This window comes from Ctenopharyngodon idella, chromosome 10, assembly GCF_019924925.1.
Source record: "Ctenopharyngodon idella isolate HZGC_01 chromosome 10, HZGC01, whole genome shotgun sequence".
Classification (NCBI taxonomy): domain Eukaryota; kingdom Metazoa; phylum Chordata; class Actinopteri; order Cypriniformes; family Xenocyprididae; genus Ctenopharyngodon; species Ctenopharyngodon idella.
The window spans coordinates 39,118,814-39,136,129 of NC_067229.1; the positions used below are offsets into that span (position 1 = coordinate 39,118,814).

Below are 17,316 nucleotides of genomic sequence, written 5' to 3' on the forward strand. Positions count from 1 at the left end.
CTGTATATGCTGAAAAACAGACACTTGTGTGCACACTTAAACACTATCTTGACTGAAGTACCTGCAGGGCTGTGATTTGTAAAGTGCCGTTTTCCATTAGGCTAATGCGCTCGTCGTTGCCCAGGATTCTCTGCCCGTCGCGCTCCCATTGGATGCTCGGAAGAGGGTTGCCCATCACGTGGCACTGCAATTGGGCTGTGGTGCCTGGAGCGAGTGTCTGGTTGGCCGGGCCTTGGCGGATGATTGGGGGGATCCGATCGGATGGGCCTAGGGTGAAGAGAATGAGAGAGGCGTGGGCCACAAGAGCCAAATTTGCATGTAACCACCATATCACCAACCTTGTTCAAATGATACTCAAGAGATCGTTGAAATAGACAAACTATGAATTATGCTAATTGAGATTCTAAGAGTGACATGATGGTAAAATCATCATGCGCTATAACATGAATATCATGATACATAAGTAAAATAAGTAAATACAATTAATAAAAACAGTATCAAACGCCCATGGCTAAATTCATCTGTGCATTGTTGCATTAAGCAAAAGGCAAAGACACAAAATTCACTGAATTTGTTTAACTGGCCATTTGTTTCAAACTCTTAACAAACTATAGCCCACCAAACAGAAAAGATCAGTAATTTATTTCATTTTAATTAGATCAATGGCACAGGCCTCTTGGTATCATTTGATCAAGTCGTAGTGCAGCTATAAACTCTTTAATGTTATTGCCCAATGGAAACAAGCCAAATGCACCTTTAGCAGGCTGCATTGCATTATAATAAAATTATTCTGTGCATTCAAGATTGCTGTACAACATTTATGAGTCAATAACTGTTAAAGATGGATCTATTCTAAATCTGCATGGTTTTAAATACAATAAAGTTAATTTTTTATTTCCCCAAGAAGATTATGCTGTTGTTATAAAATCATCAGAAGTGGTGCTACGCTCCATTCAAAGCTGGTGGGAAAGCTGGTAGGAAAATAGCATATACACTACCATTTCAAAATTTGAAGGAGTAAGTTTTTGGGGTTTTTTGACAGAAATTAATACTTTTTTTCATCAAGGATGCATTAAATTGATCAAAAGTGACAGTAAAGATATTTATAATGTTGCAAAAGATTTCAAATAAATGCTTTTGAACTTTCTATTAATAAAAAAATCCTGGAAAAAAGCAGCACAACATTGATAGTTATGAAATGATTTCTGAAGGATCATGTGACACTAAAGACTAAAGTAATGACTGTTGAAAATTCAGCTTAGGAATAAATTACATTTTAAAATACTTTAGAAAACATTTCTTTTAAATTGTAGTTATGTTTCACAATATTACTATTTTTACTGTATTTCTGATCAAATAAATGCAGCCTTGGTGAGCATAAGAGGCTTCTTTCAAAAACTTTTGAATGGTGGTGTACTTTTTTAAAGTCAATATGAATTGACAATTCTTATTTTTTTTTTACAGAATGTTGCAGTGTTTATTATAAATGATTTATCAGTGCACATCATTATTTTTTTAAAATTCATAAGCCCTTGTAATCTTTAATCAAATATGTTAACCTCCCCTCACCCCCGAAACAAAGTCTGTTCTCTTCATTACACACTGTATGTCTCAGTGAAGGGTGGGACTAAATATCCTCCACAACTGACTGCAAACTGGCATTCAGATCTGCATCCATTTAGTTAGCAACACCCAACTTCCTACGATCCAGTCAATTCCAGAGAACGAAATCAAGTCCCGCCTTACATTTTTTTCTCATTCCAGAAGCCGTTTCACTCAGATATACATCAAAATAGGGAAGAAAATATTATCGCAATTTCCGTTTCATCACGGCACTCTAGAATAATTACACTGGCCTCTGTTCTTCTACAATTTGCTCTTATATTTCTTCACATTCAGCTGCATCTCCTTCTGTTGAACAATGTGATGGTCTAACACGGCCGCGTTTCCATGAATAATTTATTATTTGTTTAACTAGAGCTGAAAAACCCAGTCTACTGACCAAGGAGAAGAGTCTACAGACAAATAATTGACAATTCTGTTACTTTAGTATTCTCATTTGTAAAAAAAAAAAAAAAAAAAAAAGAACCTGGGAAAGGCAGCCTGCATCTCTGACATTTTCCCTCCGCTGCGGTGAGGAAAGGAAAAGACCATAAGGTCAGAAAGGAAGACAAGGGCTGTATCGCTCAAACAAACCGTGCTGTGTTCCTAGTTGATGTGAAATTCATAGCCACGAGTTTCATATAAAAACTATGTCCTTGGGTGCAGTGACCCTGCGTTGCACATATATATGTCCTTCCATACATCATTTCATTATGTATCAGGTAAGAAACTTACAGCAAACATCAGTCAGATGATGCCAACATGCCAGGGTCAGAGGGGTTTCTGGGAAATGCGATTACATTTCATAAGCCTGTTTTGTTTTTTTTAGCAAACCTCCAGCACCTTCAGCAAACATTGGACTCTTGGCGAAGGTTTTTCATGTGATGTGCTGAGACACAGTTTGGTACAGGCGCACACACGTGGAGTACACATAAACAGTTTATCCTGTTACTGGGGAGCATGACGGAGGCGGCATATGTTCCTGGGGTTATTTGCATAGCGCAATTGTGCCCTGTCCTTTCTGATTACGTCTCCAGTGCTTCCTGCTGTTCTCTCATTTGCGGAACGCAGAAATTTTAATTTGGGGCGGCTTTGAAGGCTTTTTAATTTATTTTGGTTTAGAGCAAAAAGGCTACGGCGGGGCAAAGCGGCAATTTGTTCAAACGCAAAAAAAAATATTACTCAAATCTTTGTGATAAGGCCTCACACAAGCAATTCAATTACATGTACAGTTCTGGACCTTTAATGTAGTTAGATTGATATTACAATATCAATGCAAGCCGACTGCCAGTGTTTGATGGAGCTGGTGGGGGTGTATAAAATGGCAACTGTATGCGTGTGTGTCCAAAGCTAGTTTAAAGTATTTACTTACTGCTTTCCACCTCCAGCAGTGCTTTGGTCAAGATGCTGCCCGCCACACTGATGGCCTGACAGATGTAGTACCCAGAATCCTCACTGTGCACATCTGTAATGGTCAGCTCTCCACTTAACGACACAGAAAAACGGCCTGCCTGCGAAGGTGGCTGACTGGGAAACAGCAGGACCTGTTCAGAACGACAAATGCCATCAAAAAACAGACTAAACATGATAAATCACATTTTGAGTTTATGCTTTTTAGCTCTATAGCTTAAAAATGAAAACTCACAAAACAGACCACCGTTATTTTACCATGTTCATCACCCTTAACCATAGTAAACTCACTTTAACATGCAGCCTCTTGTGGCATATTGCTTTATCAGTTAATTTATGTTGCATTACAGTTTGTGACTGTTTGTACAAATTATAAATGTATTAAAAAAGGATATGAGATAATCAGTCTGCTGATATAATTTATGACTCATCACAATCACTCAGATTTAAGAGCTCGGATGAAATGGCTGATTTGCATTTACATTAATAGAACATCACTGTGCATTCAATGCGATACTCGGACATAAATTTAGTTGACTGCTGAGATTCACATCCACACGAGCCGAACAATAGCTGCATTATCTCAGCTGGTGTTTTAGAGAGGGAGGTCAGGAAGAATGCCAGATACACAAAAGACAAGGCCGAAGGATCTTAAGGAGTCTTCCTCTTGTATGAGGCTGCAACACTGACAGCTGCCCTATTGTTCCAACTCGGCAATGTGTGTGTCACTGTTTCATTTTTGGGGATAATCCGGTGACCCCCTCACCCCAGCCCTCTGGCTCTGACCGGACTCACCCTCATCCTCAGTTTTGTTCTATATCTACTGACCTCAAAGATCAGCCACACATACACAGAAAAAACAAAACAAAGAATAGATGAGAGATTAACCGGAGAAGAGTTCATGGCCTGCTGTACAGCGGATATTTGATCACCTCTGGCCTATGACACACTCTGCTCGATGAAGAAAACAAGGATGAAGGAAGGTGAGAGGGATGTGGGAACCGGCTTCCTCCAAGTGCTTTAGAACAACCAGAGGCTTATATCTTCATTTCTTCTGCTGTGCTTTATTATTAGAGACATGAGCGTGTTTTCTAGCTGGGCCCAGGGACACGTTCTATCCTCCTTTGACCCAATGAGGAGACACAAACGTGAACAAGCTCCTGCAGAAATCCCAGAGTTCATTCTAACCCGGTGAATACTGTCACTAGTATTCAAAATGGCTGCAAGGCTGTCTATTTCTTACTCTTTGTCTCTCTGACTCTGAAAGCCCTTGTAGTGCTTCTTGCTTCTTATAATGTTATACTAATACACATTAAATCACATTAAAAAAAAACAAACAAAAAAAAAACGTGAAAACTCATATTTCAACTTAAATTTTAAGTCCTCATTTCATGATATTTACCTAAATGCAGATTTCATAAACACACACACAACACAGAAAGCTCCTATCAAATATAGATATCAGATCATGTCAAACATAGCATTACAAGTGACAATGCACATACGAGTCAAAGACAGTTTCCATAGCAAAAGTGCTTCTCTGTAACTCGTCCTCCAGGTGAGATCAGATGGATAATGAAAAATAAATCCATCAGATTCCCAGCCAATATGGGCAGTAGACTTGCCTTCCTACTCAAAATATTAGAAGTGTCACTCACAGACGCTACAATGTGCAAGATAATACATATCGAGTGACCTCAAAAATATTTGGACACTCTAGCCACAAAGTTTGAATGTGATTACCAACTAGTGTCAAGATGATGTTCTATGGAATAAGTTCGCCTTACCGAAATGTTTTGAAATATGTTTGTTTTTTAATCATCATTTAATCACATTGGCTTGTCTGTCCAAATAATTTTTGGTCCACTGTATAAACAGCAGCAGTACTTTTAATAGCTTTAATGTTATTATAATGACTTTGAATTTTCACACTCACACTTGGTTTTCTATGAGTCATTAGACACATAGTCTTGTTTGTGTCTTTTAAAATCCTTCCAAAACAATGCTACATTTTTCTTCAAAAATCTTGGTCACTACCCAAGAGTTTAAGGAAGTACCATGAAAGTATTCGGCAGATACCTTGATATGTTTTGACACTGACTGTAAGGGTTCCCTGGTGTGCATGTGTGTACTGTTGTCTCTTACCTGACTGCCTTCTTTCTGCCAGAACACAGCGGGAGGGGGATTTCCCTTCGTTCCACAAAGAAAGGTGACAGTACGGCCTTGGGCAGAGATCTGATCCCGCGGACGCACCACGATCTGAGGAGGAACTGAAAGAGAGAAAAGAAACTTATGAAGCTTTATAGCCACACAGAACAAATCGAGGCCCTATAGACTCTATATGAGCTTCTAGAACATTCGGCTGTCTGTATAACTCCTCCAAGTTGAGACTATCCTAGAGTTACACCGTCTGGCAGTTTTGTTTAGTCTATACTTGAGTTTCCCAAGGAGATGAACAGTGTGTGTTAGTACTGCATGTCGGTGGTACACAGTTAAGCTGTCATAGCTGATATTGTACATGGTGCCACATTCTGGTACCAGTGCTGCAAAAGAAGATAAGGTTAGTGTAGAGTGTCTTTACCATGTAAACAGCACTCTGAGCTATAAAGTCTGTTTAAACAAAGTCAAAGTTCATACTATATTTAGCTGAAAATATGCAACACAAAACCAACACTGACACCTTTCCCATAAACAATTTGGGTTTGCTCTGAAAATCATGACCAAAACTAATCCACATCAATTAGGTCATATTTCAGTACTGTTTTGACAAACCAGGGCTTTTGAAAACTCAAGTAGGGCTATAACCAAATGCATATAATGTCTGAAGGCAGAGGTTTCAGGGTTGGTCTTTCTGAACAGAAAGAGATGGACATAAAGAGCTTAATTATTATGGAAGTCTTTTCTCTTCTGTGCCCGCAGAGGTACTTTAAAGCACATGATAGCACATCTGATGCAGTGCTGAAGAGCCCTTATCTTGTGGGGGATGTGCAGGCGTATCAAGAGCAAATATACATTTATATATTAGTAATCTGGCTCTTTCGACTAATGTACATTTTCTGTCCACTAATGAGGGTCTGGATATAAACGAGGACCTCTTAAACTCCCAAGAGCATCATTGGGTGGCCAATGGGTTCGTCTCATCTATCTCTCAGTGGATCCATTCTTCCATCTCGTTCACTTTCTCTCTCTCTCAGTCTCTTTGATGAGACCTTGTTGGCTTTCTTTCTGCTGCGGCTGCTTGGTTCTTGCCCTTAGTGTGAGTTTGATCAATGGTTGTTCGTGATGGATGCTAATCTGCTCGTCTTATCTGCCCTGCAGCCATCTTTCTTCCAAGCAACATCACAAGGCCTTGAACAGTTTCTACCCAGACCAAACACAATATTTTCAGTGATTTGTCCTGTAGATCAGGCTACAAATGCTTGTCAAGTTAAACATGGTACAACTTTGCTCGAGAAATTTGTATTTAGTTTCACTCTGTATAGCTGTTTTCATATATAATAATGTTGCTCATGTGAACGCCCTCTAAGTAATGTGACAGACAGACACATTTGACATAAGACTAAATAATTTTTTTTTTAAAAAGCTGATAAAATTAATACTAGAACAAACTCCCATATTAGTAGAGGATGCTGAGTGATAGACAGGGTTTGGAATTTTAGCAATGAGGGTGGAATATAAACTAAACTGATGATCAGCCTTCATGTGTCTGAGCTCGGCTGGGGCTGATGGGTATTGATTATTTCCGTGCTATTGCCCTTTATCAGGCGCCTGTGAATGTGCAACGCTGTCACCTTTAACCTTCAGCGGCTAATTGATTTCTCATCCTCCTTCCTACTCCTGTGCAATTTTTTTCTTGTGTTTCACACACGATTAGAGTGACGCGTCAGCTCTGACAACAAGCATTTATACTCAGGAAGGGCTTTCTCCTTTAGCTCACCTCAAATTTCCCACTAATTCATCAAGCCGAAGGGCTGATAGCGTTTGCACCTTCCCTACTAATGCGACTAACAAACTGCACTCTATTTGTCTCACAATTTACCTCAATCACTCTCTTATTTCACCACACCACTTGCTTAGTCTCCTTTATCTATTTCTTTTTGTCCCTTTCATTACAAAAGTCAAATACAATCCAAAAGATGCAATCAATGCAGCTGTCTCAGATCAATTTCCCAATTGTATCCTTGCCTGCCTGCTGGCTTTTTTCGTAGACTCTGTCGTGGAGCGTAGGCTGCATCACAGCTTGGAGGCGACAGGCATGCTGAAACAGAACAAGGCCCAATAGGGAGCCTGGCCACAGGGGTCATAAGGTTGCTGTCCAGAGGTCAAGCAGAAGCCATATCACTGACCCTGGAGGTCAAATCTGAAACATCCCTTGCCACTATAATTTGGGACCCTAGTCTAGAGAGACTTCAAAGCAAACTGGAGAGGTAATGATACCAATTTCCCAATTTGCCTGCCAGTATTGACTGTATTTCTCACCTGGTCTGATGCAAGGACTGAAATATTGACTTAATGGTATGCAATATCATGAATTTTATGATTCTTCTCTCTAAATATAAGTAGAAAATCTCTGAATTGCTGTCAGACAAACTAAAAAAAGGAGAGAGAAGGATATTACTGAAACACACATACTGTCTCAAGGGATTTCACTCTAAAAATATGACTTAACAATGTAGCAGCAAGCGGTGAATGTGACTAAGAAAATGTGCCCTAGGCTGTGATAAATAATTACCAGTTAAAACAACATTACAGAAACAGCATGGAGTTTTGCGAAAAGAGAGAATGGAGGTGTCACATACATGCTAATGTGGTATGACAGGGAGAAGATTTAAGAAAGGATTTAAAATATACATAATACCTCTACCACCAACAAACATGCCATGCTTTTAAAAGACAAATCAAATGGATGAGAATGCCAAGTCTTTGAAATATGGGCCAAATAAATTAAGATATTTGTTTAGATATCAAATATCAATATCAAAAATTGCACAAATAATAACATTAAAAATAATATTTAATATTAATATACTACTACTACTACTACTACTACTAATAATAATAAATAATATCATTTGAAAGTTATTATTATTATTAAATTATTGTTAGGGATACACATTAATTTCTCTTCTAAAGTTAAACATAACTGCTCAGCCATAAAATCAACTACAACTATTCCAAGTTATAGATAGAATGCCATCTGTTAAGATATCTATAAGTCTTTCTGGACATCTTTTCCACAAAATATCACAGATGGTGTATTTGATGGAATAGCAGTAGACAGAGCTGTGAAGGTGCCAGGCTGGCTGGCTGGTTAGTGACAGGTCAAAAGTGTCACCCACCCAAATAGACTAAACAAAAGTGCTGAAAGCTAAAAATTATTCATGGAACTTTATTTCCTCCCAAGTTAGTCCACAACATGTGCAAGGATCCAACACCTTCATGCTCCCTCTGGGAGAGTTAGTGGTTAGTGAATACACAGCCACAAACTCGTATGCAGATACACCGCCAACAAAACGTGTCTTCAAACATCACATCTATCCCCAGAGGGACTCGCAATGACAGGCAGTTGTCAGCGTTGAACAGTGATGCAGACAGAAAGTGTGGAAGGGCCATGCTTCAGTGCTCAGCGCCGCAATTAAAACCCCCTACATGCAATTAATACAGTCTTTAGAGTGTAACCGATTAAACGCTTTACAGCATTGCAGGTTATCTACACCAGTACAGGGCATATGTTTACAATGCCTAGCTGAGCAGCCGTTTCTGTCCAGCAATACCAGCCAAATTCATAAGCTGTATATTTACTGCATAATCAAAACGAGAGCGTAATCTGCATAAATGCAGTTTTTCAGAGAGCTAGTGCTGTTTTAAATACTACCCCCCTTGAGGATACAGTAATATGCATGGGCTAGGATCAGTCATGTCAGAGTTTGGAATAAGATACACTTTTTTTAGGACAGCTTAAAATGAATTGGAGAGGCGCCCTAGTGCAGCAGGAATCTGGTGTAAATCGCTGCTACAGCTACATGGGTTTATATCATATTTATTGTCTCAGCTTAGACATGCTAATGAAGAGGGCAGTTGAGGAAACATGTCGTGGATTATTTCATGATGCTTTGTGAATGATGAAACCAATCCGTCATCTTTAGTGGAAAGAAGACAGAATCTCTTCCTGTTTCTCCCTTGCAAGTCTGACTAATCTAACCCAGTGTGTATTAAATGTCTGGCTTTTCCACTGAATACAGAGAGTCCTGACACACTTTAGAAATCTAAAACGAAATCTAGCTTTTCACTGTCTACATCTACTTTTTAAGACTGTGAAAAACAAGTTGATTGCAATAGAGTCTGACAGTAGTATGATGCTAAACTAAAAACTTGATACTATAATTAGATAAACTATTTTGGACTGATACTTTCCAGTACTGAATAAAATACACTTTACGAAAAGACTAATTGCATAGCATTCTGGGATTGCCATGTATGCTACCGTCCAGAAGTTTGGGGTCAGTATTTTTTTTTTTTTTTGAAAGAAAATCAATACTTTTATTAAGCAAGGACACATTAAATTGATAAGAGACTTCTTTCAAAAACAATTAAAATTGTACCGACCCAAAACATGAATGGTATAGTGTACATGTCATGAAGGATATGTGAGATACTGCTTAGATTGTGAACAAAACAAGATCTTACAAAGCTGCTTCTTACCCGCATGGAAGAAAAATCACTTCAATATCTCAATTGTATCTCAACAAATTGAGATTTTTGCATAAATCTTCAGCATCTCAGAATTTTTCTCTAACAAAAATACTAAAACCCCCAGTTTCACAGACAAGGCTTAAGCTAGTCTTTGACTAAAATGCATGTTTGAGCTGTTTTAACTGAAAGCAGCTTGCACTGAAAGATCTTTGTTTTGAGCCATTGTTTTGTCTTAAGATGCACATAAGTTCAGCAAGTTCATAAAAGCACTTAAATGCCCTAATTGAACTAAGGCCTAATCCTAGCTTAGTCTAAGCCCTGTCTGTGAAACCGGGCCTTAGTCTTCTAAAAAAGATTTTTAAAAGATTAGAACATTTTAATTTATCAAATTCTTCCCAAAATTTTCCTTGAGATAGAAATAACTGAGATTTCCCTTGTTGACAAACCTCTGAGTGATAAAATTTTCATTTAGGTACTGTTTGCAACAACTCTGACATTGACTTCTATGCCTAAAAATGTTGCCTAGGTGGGCAGCTCAACAGATCTTGGAACAGAGCTAAGATATCCTTTGTTAGGCTAAAAAAAAAAAAAAATACAACAAAAACATTTTGAGCTGCTCTGAAAGTACTCCCAAACTTTCAATTTCCCAAACTTTCAATTAAATGTATCTCATCCAAGACACATATAACAAAGAAGAAAAAAGCACCAAAGACCCATGTTGGGTTGTATGAAAACTACCACCCTGCAGGGAACGGTTTCTTTTTACCCCCTTAAAATGGAGCAATACGCCCTTGCTTCCCTCTGAAAACATTCTTTTATTCTGCCTGTCTGTCTGTCGGTCTGTCTGGATATCACTGAAGTGCTCCGTCAGCATCAGATATAGTCGTTCCACTTGTTTTCCTTGACAGAAATAACATATCTGGAAATTACTTCTCGGTCACATGTACTCCTCATTGTGCCTTAAGTTAAATACAGTTCTTGAAAGAAAAACAAAGCAATGGTATAAAATTCAAGTTCTAAAAAAGGCAAAAGTGTTAGTATTTATTTTATGCTATTTATGAACACTTTTAAGGGTAAAACGATTGTAGGCTTGGTGACTCCGCAAGGCTTCAAAGCCAAAACCAATGAGTTTCTGCTGACAATATAGAGTTGTTCTAACTGACTGACTGGGCCACACTGTACAAAACCATTGTGGGAAAAAAATTGGTTCCAAATCCCTCAGATCTTCTAGAACTCACATCCACTGAATTATTATGGGCATTGCAGCAGCAATGATCAAGCTCTGAAGCAGAGGTCCTCTCTTTCAATGTCTCTGTATGTAATGTGATATTCTCACAGAGGTCACTTGTGTGCTGGGCTAGACAATGACCTTTAATTATTCTCCTCAGTAAAGGACATACAGAGAATCCAACACTTCAAAAAGCCTCTGAAGTTCAAATACCTGCATTTTCTATGTCGGTTTTAACAGTGAAACCCAGTGTTACTGCTCTGCATATCTGAATTAATGAGCTGGACTAGAATAGTCACTCATTACTTCTGTATGTAGAGGGGTAGTTCATCCAAAAATCATTCAAACCTGTTTGACTTTCTTTGCTCCGAAGAAGATATTTTAAAAAACGTCTCAGAGTTTTTGTGTTCAAACAATGAAAGCCATTTGGGTTCAGTGTTATTTTGGACCCCATTGACTTTTATTGACAAAAACGGTTGAAACATTCTTTGAAATACAGTTCTGCAGAAGAATGAACGCCATACAGGTTTTGAATTATATTAGGTTGAATAAATGACAGAATGTTTTTATGTTTGTGAACTATCCTTTTAAGCAGAAATTGAAAAGAAATTACAATAAGAAAAAGACAAGTATGCAGAAGTGAATGGCCAGCGCAGGGTCTTAACCCTGTCACGACCAATCACAGCCTCCAAAACATGTGAAGTACACCCACACGCATGCAGAGAAATGAAATGGAATGGTACTTACGAGATGGGCCCACTTTAATGGAGGAGAGGATGGAGAGAGACAAAAAAAAAAAAAGAATAAAAATGAGATGAGCGGACTGGAAAGTTGGATTTTGTTTTGTATTTAGAACATGAAAGAAATGAATAAAATAAGTGATTAATGAAACAAGTGGGATGAAACAACAATAGGCAGCAGTAATAGGAAGAAGAGGAGATGAGGAGGAAGTGATGAGAGAAACTCTAAATTAATGTTTTGTTCATGCCATGTTGAAATTACCATAATTACAAGAGGACTCTGAGCTGTTGACATCCTTGAACTCACAAAAATATTTGTTTCTATGACAACACTTATAACACCAAAATGTTTTTTGCACTTTTGTGGTTTATAAAACACTTCATATTTAAATTGAATATAATACTCACTAAAACTTACTACATTAATATAGCTTTTGTTTTTATTTCTATAAGTGCACACTAAGCAACACTAGTTATGATTAAATTATACATAAGCACAGACAGCCATTTTGGTTGTTTCTACATGATACTAGAATAATCAAATTGGAGAAGTCAGAACTTTCAAAAAAACAAACTAGTAATTCAGTTTCGAATCTGAAAACTCATAACTATGCTAATTCCAACATGATGCGAACAGGAATAAACTCATTCTGAAACGTGTTGTAGATTCCTTCTGTCTGACAGTGAAGCCTACAATGTTTATACAAAGCAGTACTAATAATATTTCGGTCTCACTCACACGTTGAATCATCTTCCATCAGCTGTCAGGTGAAATCATTCACAGCAAGTGTGCTGCTATAAACATCTATTAAGTGTGTGGAATATTCTTAATGCGTGCATGTTCCCAAGCCCACAGTCATGTTTTATGAAGCAAGATGTGCCTCTAACCAGATGGAATTATGTTAATTGCATCTGGCAGCTTTAAATAAATGGCTTTTGCCATACTTCACTCCTGTAATCAGCAAAATGCAAGGCCAGCACGTGTGCGAGAGTGTGCGGGCTTCGGTTAATAAACTTCAGACTCGGTTGAGTGTGTGTGAGAAAGATGCTAAAGTCAGAGGGAAGAATATAATAGAATTATTGTCAAATCCGTCAGATGTGCTGCTGTGTGGACGTGTATGCGTGTGTGTTTGAGAGAGTTACTGAGCTAAGCAGCATTTGTGCATCTGCACAGTTGTTGTAACTCACCGTGGACCTGAAGTGTTCCGGATGCTTCGGCTTTGCCCACGCTGTTCTCAGATAAACAGGTGTACGAGCCTTCATCTTCAGCCTTCACCTGAGTAAGACGCAGGCTGTTGTCGGCACGAATCTCAAACCTGCCAGGAAACACACACACACAACAGAGTTACTCTGTAATTTGTCTATAAACTGAGAACCACTGTTCTCTGCCAGCTGTATCAGCAAAGTTTCGCTACAGTGGATTTTAACGCTGTAATGCTTCAGTGTGATTAACATCTGCTGCTAACAGCGTTCAAGGAGTTTTGAACTAATATATATATATATTTTTTTTTTTTAATTGCAGAATTTGCCAGAATAATTATCAATTGTGAAACTATATAAAATATATATTTATGTAATAATTTAATAAATTTTTTAATAATAATAGTACAATTTTACTACTAACACCACTACTACTACTACTACTACTACTAATGTTATTAAATATATAAATTAGTGCTGTCAAACGATTAATCGCATCCAAAATGAAAGTTTGTGTTTACGTAATATATGTGTGTACTGTGTATATTTATGTATATATAAATACACACACATACATGCATATTTAATAAATATTTACACGTATACATGTATATTTATTTATATATAATTTATATTATATATAAATATAAATATTTTATATATAAACATAATATATTTTTGTTAAATATATACATGCATGTGTGTATTTATATATACATAATAAATATACACAGTACACACATATATATTACTTAAACACAAACATTTATTTTGGATGTGATTAATCGCGATTAATCGTTTGACAGCACTAATATAAATGTAATTTTAGTAATTAAATAAATAAATATATATATATATATATTATTTATTTATTTTTTAAATTATTATTATTAAAATATTTTAATTATTAATAAAATTATAAATTATAAAATGCAATCATTAAAACACTATGTAAACAGTATATACATAATGTGTGTGTGTAATATATATATATATATATATATATATATATATATATATTATATATATGTATGTATTAATATTTTAAAATTACATTTATTTTTTATAAATCAAAGTGATTATTATTATTAAATATGTACTATTGTTGTTAAAAATGTATGTTTATTATTATTCATTAAAATTTATAATATAAAAAATATAATTTTTTAAAAATAATTAATCAATTAATTAATTTTCATCTTTTATCATATTGCTAATGCCAACATTTTTTGCATGCATTTAAGTCTCACCTTCCCCGAGGCAGTTCTCCTTCCTCTTTCTTCCAGCGTATGGTGGGAGTGGGGTCTCCCTGAACCTCACACTGGAAGTCCACAGTGTCATCAGCGAGGACCACCTGATTTACAGGTCTGCGTACAAACATGGGTCGCTCTACAGGAGAAAGAGATTCACAAAGAAATCAGTGTAAGAGAGAGTGAGAAAATGAAAGATAGAGAAAAAAAGAACTACAAACCTACCAAACACTACAAGCTCAGCAGGGTCGCTGTCCTTCTCTCCAACCATATTAGTGCCGACACACACATACATTCCTGCATCACTCTTTCGTGTATTAGAGATCATCAGCTTCCCTCCACGGATCTGTAAAGAAAAGAACACCAAGATCTGTCAGGGGTATGCATTTATAAAACATCTAAGGGAAAAAGACACTAAAAACTGAGTTGGTCCCCATTGGAAGCCAAACATGCTGTGATGTTTTATGAAAATGGTGTCTGGGCTCTGAAAAACCATAAATACTAAAGCAAAGTGAGTTTGGTTGTTTATGAAACACTTCACACAAAGAGGACGGCCAAACTGATACGTTTAGTAAAAGCACCGTAATACCCCATTTAGTCGAGTGGCTGATAAGAGAGTCATAGGAACGACCATGACAGAGAGACAGACAAATAAAAGGTCAGTGTTGTAATGCTGAGAGAACAGAGAGAGAGAGAGAGAGAGAGAGAGAGAGAGAGAGAGAGAGAGAGAGAGAGAGAGAGAGAGAGAGAGAGAGAGAGAAAAGATAAATTCCTATTTGTTAGCTGTTTGTCTGAGTTATTAAGAATAATATCCTTTGTGAACTTACAAAATGTTCACAAATGCATATTCTTTTATTTCTATTTAAAATCAATTTGTTTGAATGCTTTGGCAATATTATATGGAAAGAAATTTAAATAAAGTCATACAGAGTCATACAGTGCCTACAAAAAGTCATCATACCCTGTGAAAGTCTTTACCTTTTGTCACATTATAACCCTCATCATCAAAGGGAAAATAACAATTTAAAAAAATTCTGGAGGATTATTAAAAAATGGAAAACTAGAATAACAGTGTTGGAAAAGTCATCAGTCCCCTGATTGAATACTAAGTAGAGCCACCTTTTGCTTTAATTACAGCCATTAATCTTGTTGGATATGTCTGTACTAGCTTTGCACACCTAGATTGGGGAGTATTTGCCCATTCTTCCTTGCAGAATTGCTCAACTTCAGTCAAATTTCTGTGGTGAATGGCAAAGGACTGCTCTCTTCAAGTCCATCCACAGATTTTGCAAGGAATTTAAGTCAGGGCTCTGATTTGGCCACTCGAGGACATTCACCTTCTTATCGTTAAAGGCCCCGATATACTTCAAATGAAATCGAAGAACAAACTTTTGTTTTCTAACAAAATCAGGCCAAAACGAAGTTCGTTTGGAGTTTGTTTTGGAAGTTCAAAATATCATTCTGGAAAAGTTCGCTTCGGCTGGTAAATCTTTTCCAGTTCATTTCTCCTCTCGAGTCCATAGAAGTCAGACGTCCGCGAGTGAAAACATGAACACTGGAGAGCTGCTTTATAGTAGAAAACAAAGTTGTACTTCTGATGAAATGAGAGACTGACACTGTTTTTCATGTTTAATACGGTAATTACAGAGCTTGTGCAAACAAACATATCCACGTTGTCATGATCAGATGCTTTTCTTATGCTTTATTAAGAAAATCCTTACTAGTTCCTTAATTTTGTTGTGTTTATTTTGTTACTGAGAGGAAAGCATGCAATATTTTTACATATTCATCTAACCGTTGCTCTCAGCAGTGTGGGCGGTGTCAGATGTTCAATTACAGTATATTGCTGCTCACGTATTTTGAACTTCGTTTTACCCCTAAATGAAGAACGAAAAAGAACTTCGCTTGAAGTATATTGGGGCCTTAAGCCATTGTTCTTTTGGCGGTATGTTTAGGATCATTGTCTTGTTGGAAGGTGAATGACCTGTCCATCTTCAGCTGTCTAGCAGAGGGACACAGGTTTTCCTCAAGAATTTGGATGTACCTGGCAGCATCCACTTTCAATCCTGGCCAATCGCCCAGTCCCAGCTAAAGAGAAACATCCCCACAACATAATGCTGCCACCATCATGCTTCACAGTAGGTATGGTGTGTTTTGGGTGGTGTGCTGTGTTTGCTTTTCGCCAAACTATGTAAAAACTACCAAGCTACTAAGCATACCACCCAATTGATTTGTTGCTCAATAAACATTTGTTATTACCAATGTTGAAAAAAGTTGTGCTGCTTTGTAATACTTTTTTCAGGATTCTTTGATGAATAGAAAGTTCAGAACAGCATTTATTTGAAATGTATTTTTAAAGAAAGAAAGAAAGAAAGAAAGAACACATGAAAGGACATTCACCGTTATCCTCTCGTCCTTGTCGTTCACTTTCACGTTGTTCCTCTTCCAGGAGATAGTGGGTTCTGGGTGGCCTCGTGGAGGGATGCACTCCATCACTGCCGGCTCCCCTGCTGCCACCACCACGTCACTGGGAGTCTGTCGGAAATCATCCCGGAGAACTGAAGAAACAGGGAAAAAAGACGAAAATGATCAGCAACTGGGAATGGGGACCACAATAGATATAATAACTCCACAAACAGCTGCACTTATTGTGCTATGCAGCAAACATTTGGGGATATTAGTTTATTGCTATGCAATCACTTTGTTAGTTGGTTATTCTGGTTTAATTTATTTGCAATGTTGTCCTGTTCCCCCTCTCCCTCTGGTCTTAATTTGCTCACTGTCCATGTCGGCCTAATAAATAATGCATTGTTTCCTCTAACACATGACTATGAATAATTAAATCAGTTAGACACTGGCAAAACCACCTTTTTTTTTTGTTACTGATACTGGCAAAAAACAGAAAAATATAACTGACACAAAAATGAAGTTGTGTGCAAAACACAAACAAAGCACATGCAAACACAAATTTGGCAACACAAGCAATAACCACAAGCACAAATATCCTTCAATCGACCTTCCTGCACCTTTAGGGCTGATGATATCAGTTCCCCTCTCAATCTGGATTTCCATTTTATTGCCATTTATCAGATTCCATAGTGCCGGCACTGCCAATACTTTAATCTGACCAGTGCTCTATCAACTGCACGTTTCCAATTGGTGTTTGTGGCCCAGAGCGAAAGGTTTGGTCAGA

General features: G+C 37.4%; 1 protein-coding gene across 7 annotated transcripts in view; it reads right to left on the reverse strand.

Annotated features, from left to right (window-relative positions):
* The window catches only part of robo3 (roundabout, axon guidance receptor, homolog 3 (Drosophila)), a 190,028-nt gene that overhangs the window by 22,039 nt on the left and 150,673 nt on the right, over positions 1 to 17,316 (reverse strand). For 5 of the 7 annotated variants that reach the window (XM_051909671.1, XM_051909672.1, XM_051909666.1 and 2 more), the window contains 8 exons: positions 16,524 to 16,681; positions 14,349 to 14,469; positions 14,124 to 14,262; positions 12,862 to 12,989; positions 11,681 to 11,692; positions 5,158 to 5,282; positions 2,975 to 3,146; positions 62 to 267 (listed from right to left, as the gene is read on the reverse strand). In XM_051909671.1, coding sequence (XP_051765631.1) covers positions 62 to 267; positions 2,975 to 3,146; positions 5,158 to 5,282; positions 11,681 to 11,692; positions 12,862 to 12,989; positions 14,124 to 14,262; positions 14,349 to 14,469; positions 16,524 to 16,681 — 1,061 coding nt within the window. The remainder of the gene's footprint in view (positions 1 to 61; positions 268 to 2,974; positions 3,147 to 5,157; positions 5,283 to 11,680; positions 11,693 to 12,861; positions 12,990 to 14,123; positions 14,263 to 14,348; positions 14,470 to 16,523; positions 16,682 to 17,316) is intronic. The other 2 variants (XM_051909667.1, XM_051909669.1) reach the window with 1 other exon arrangement.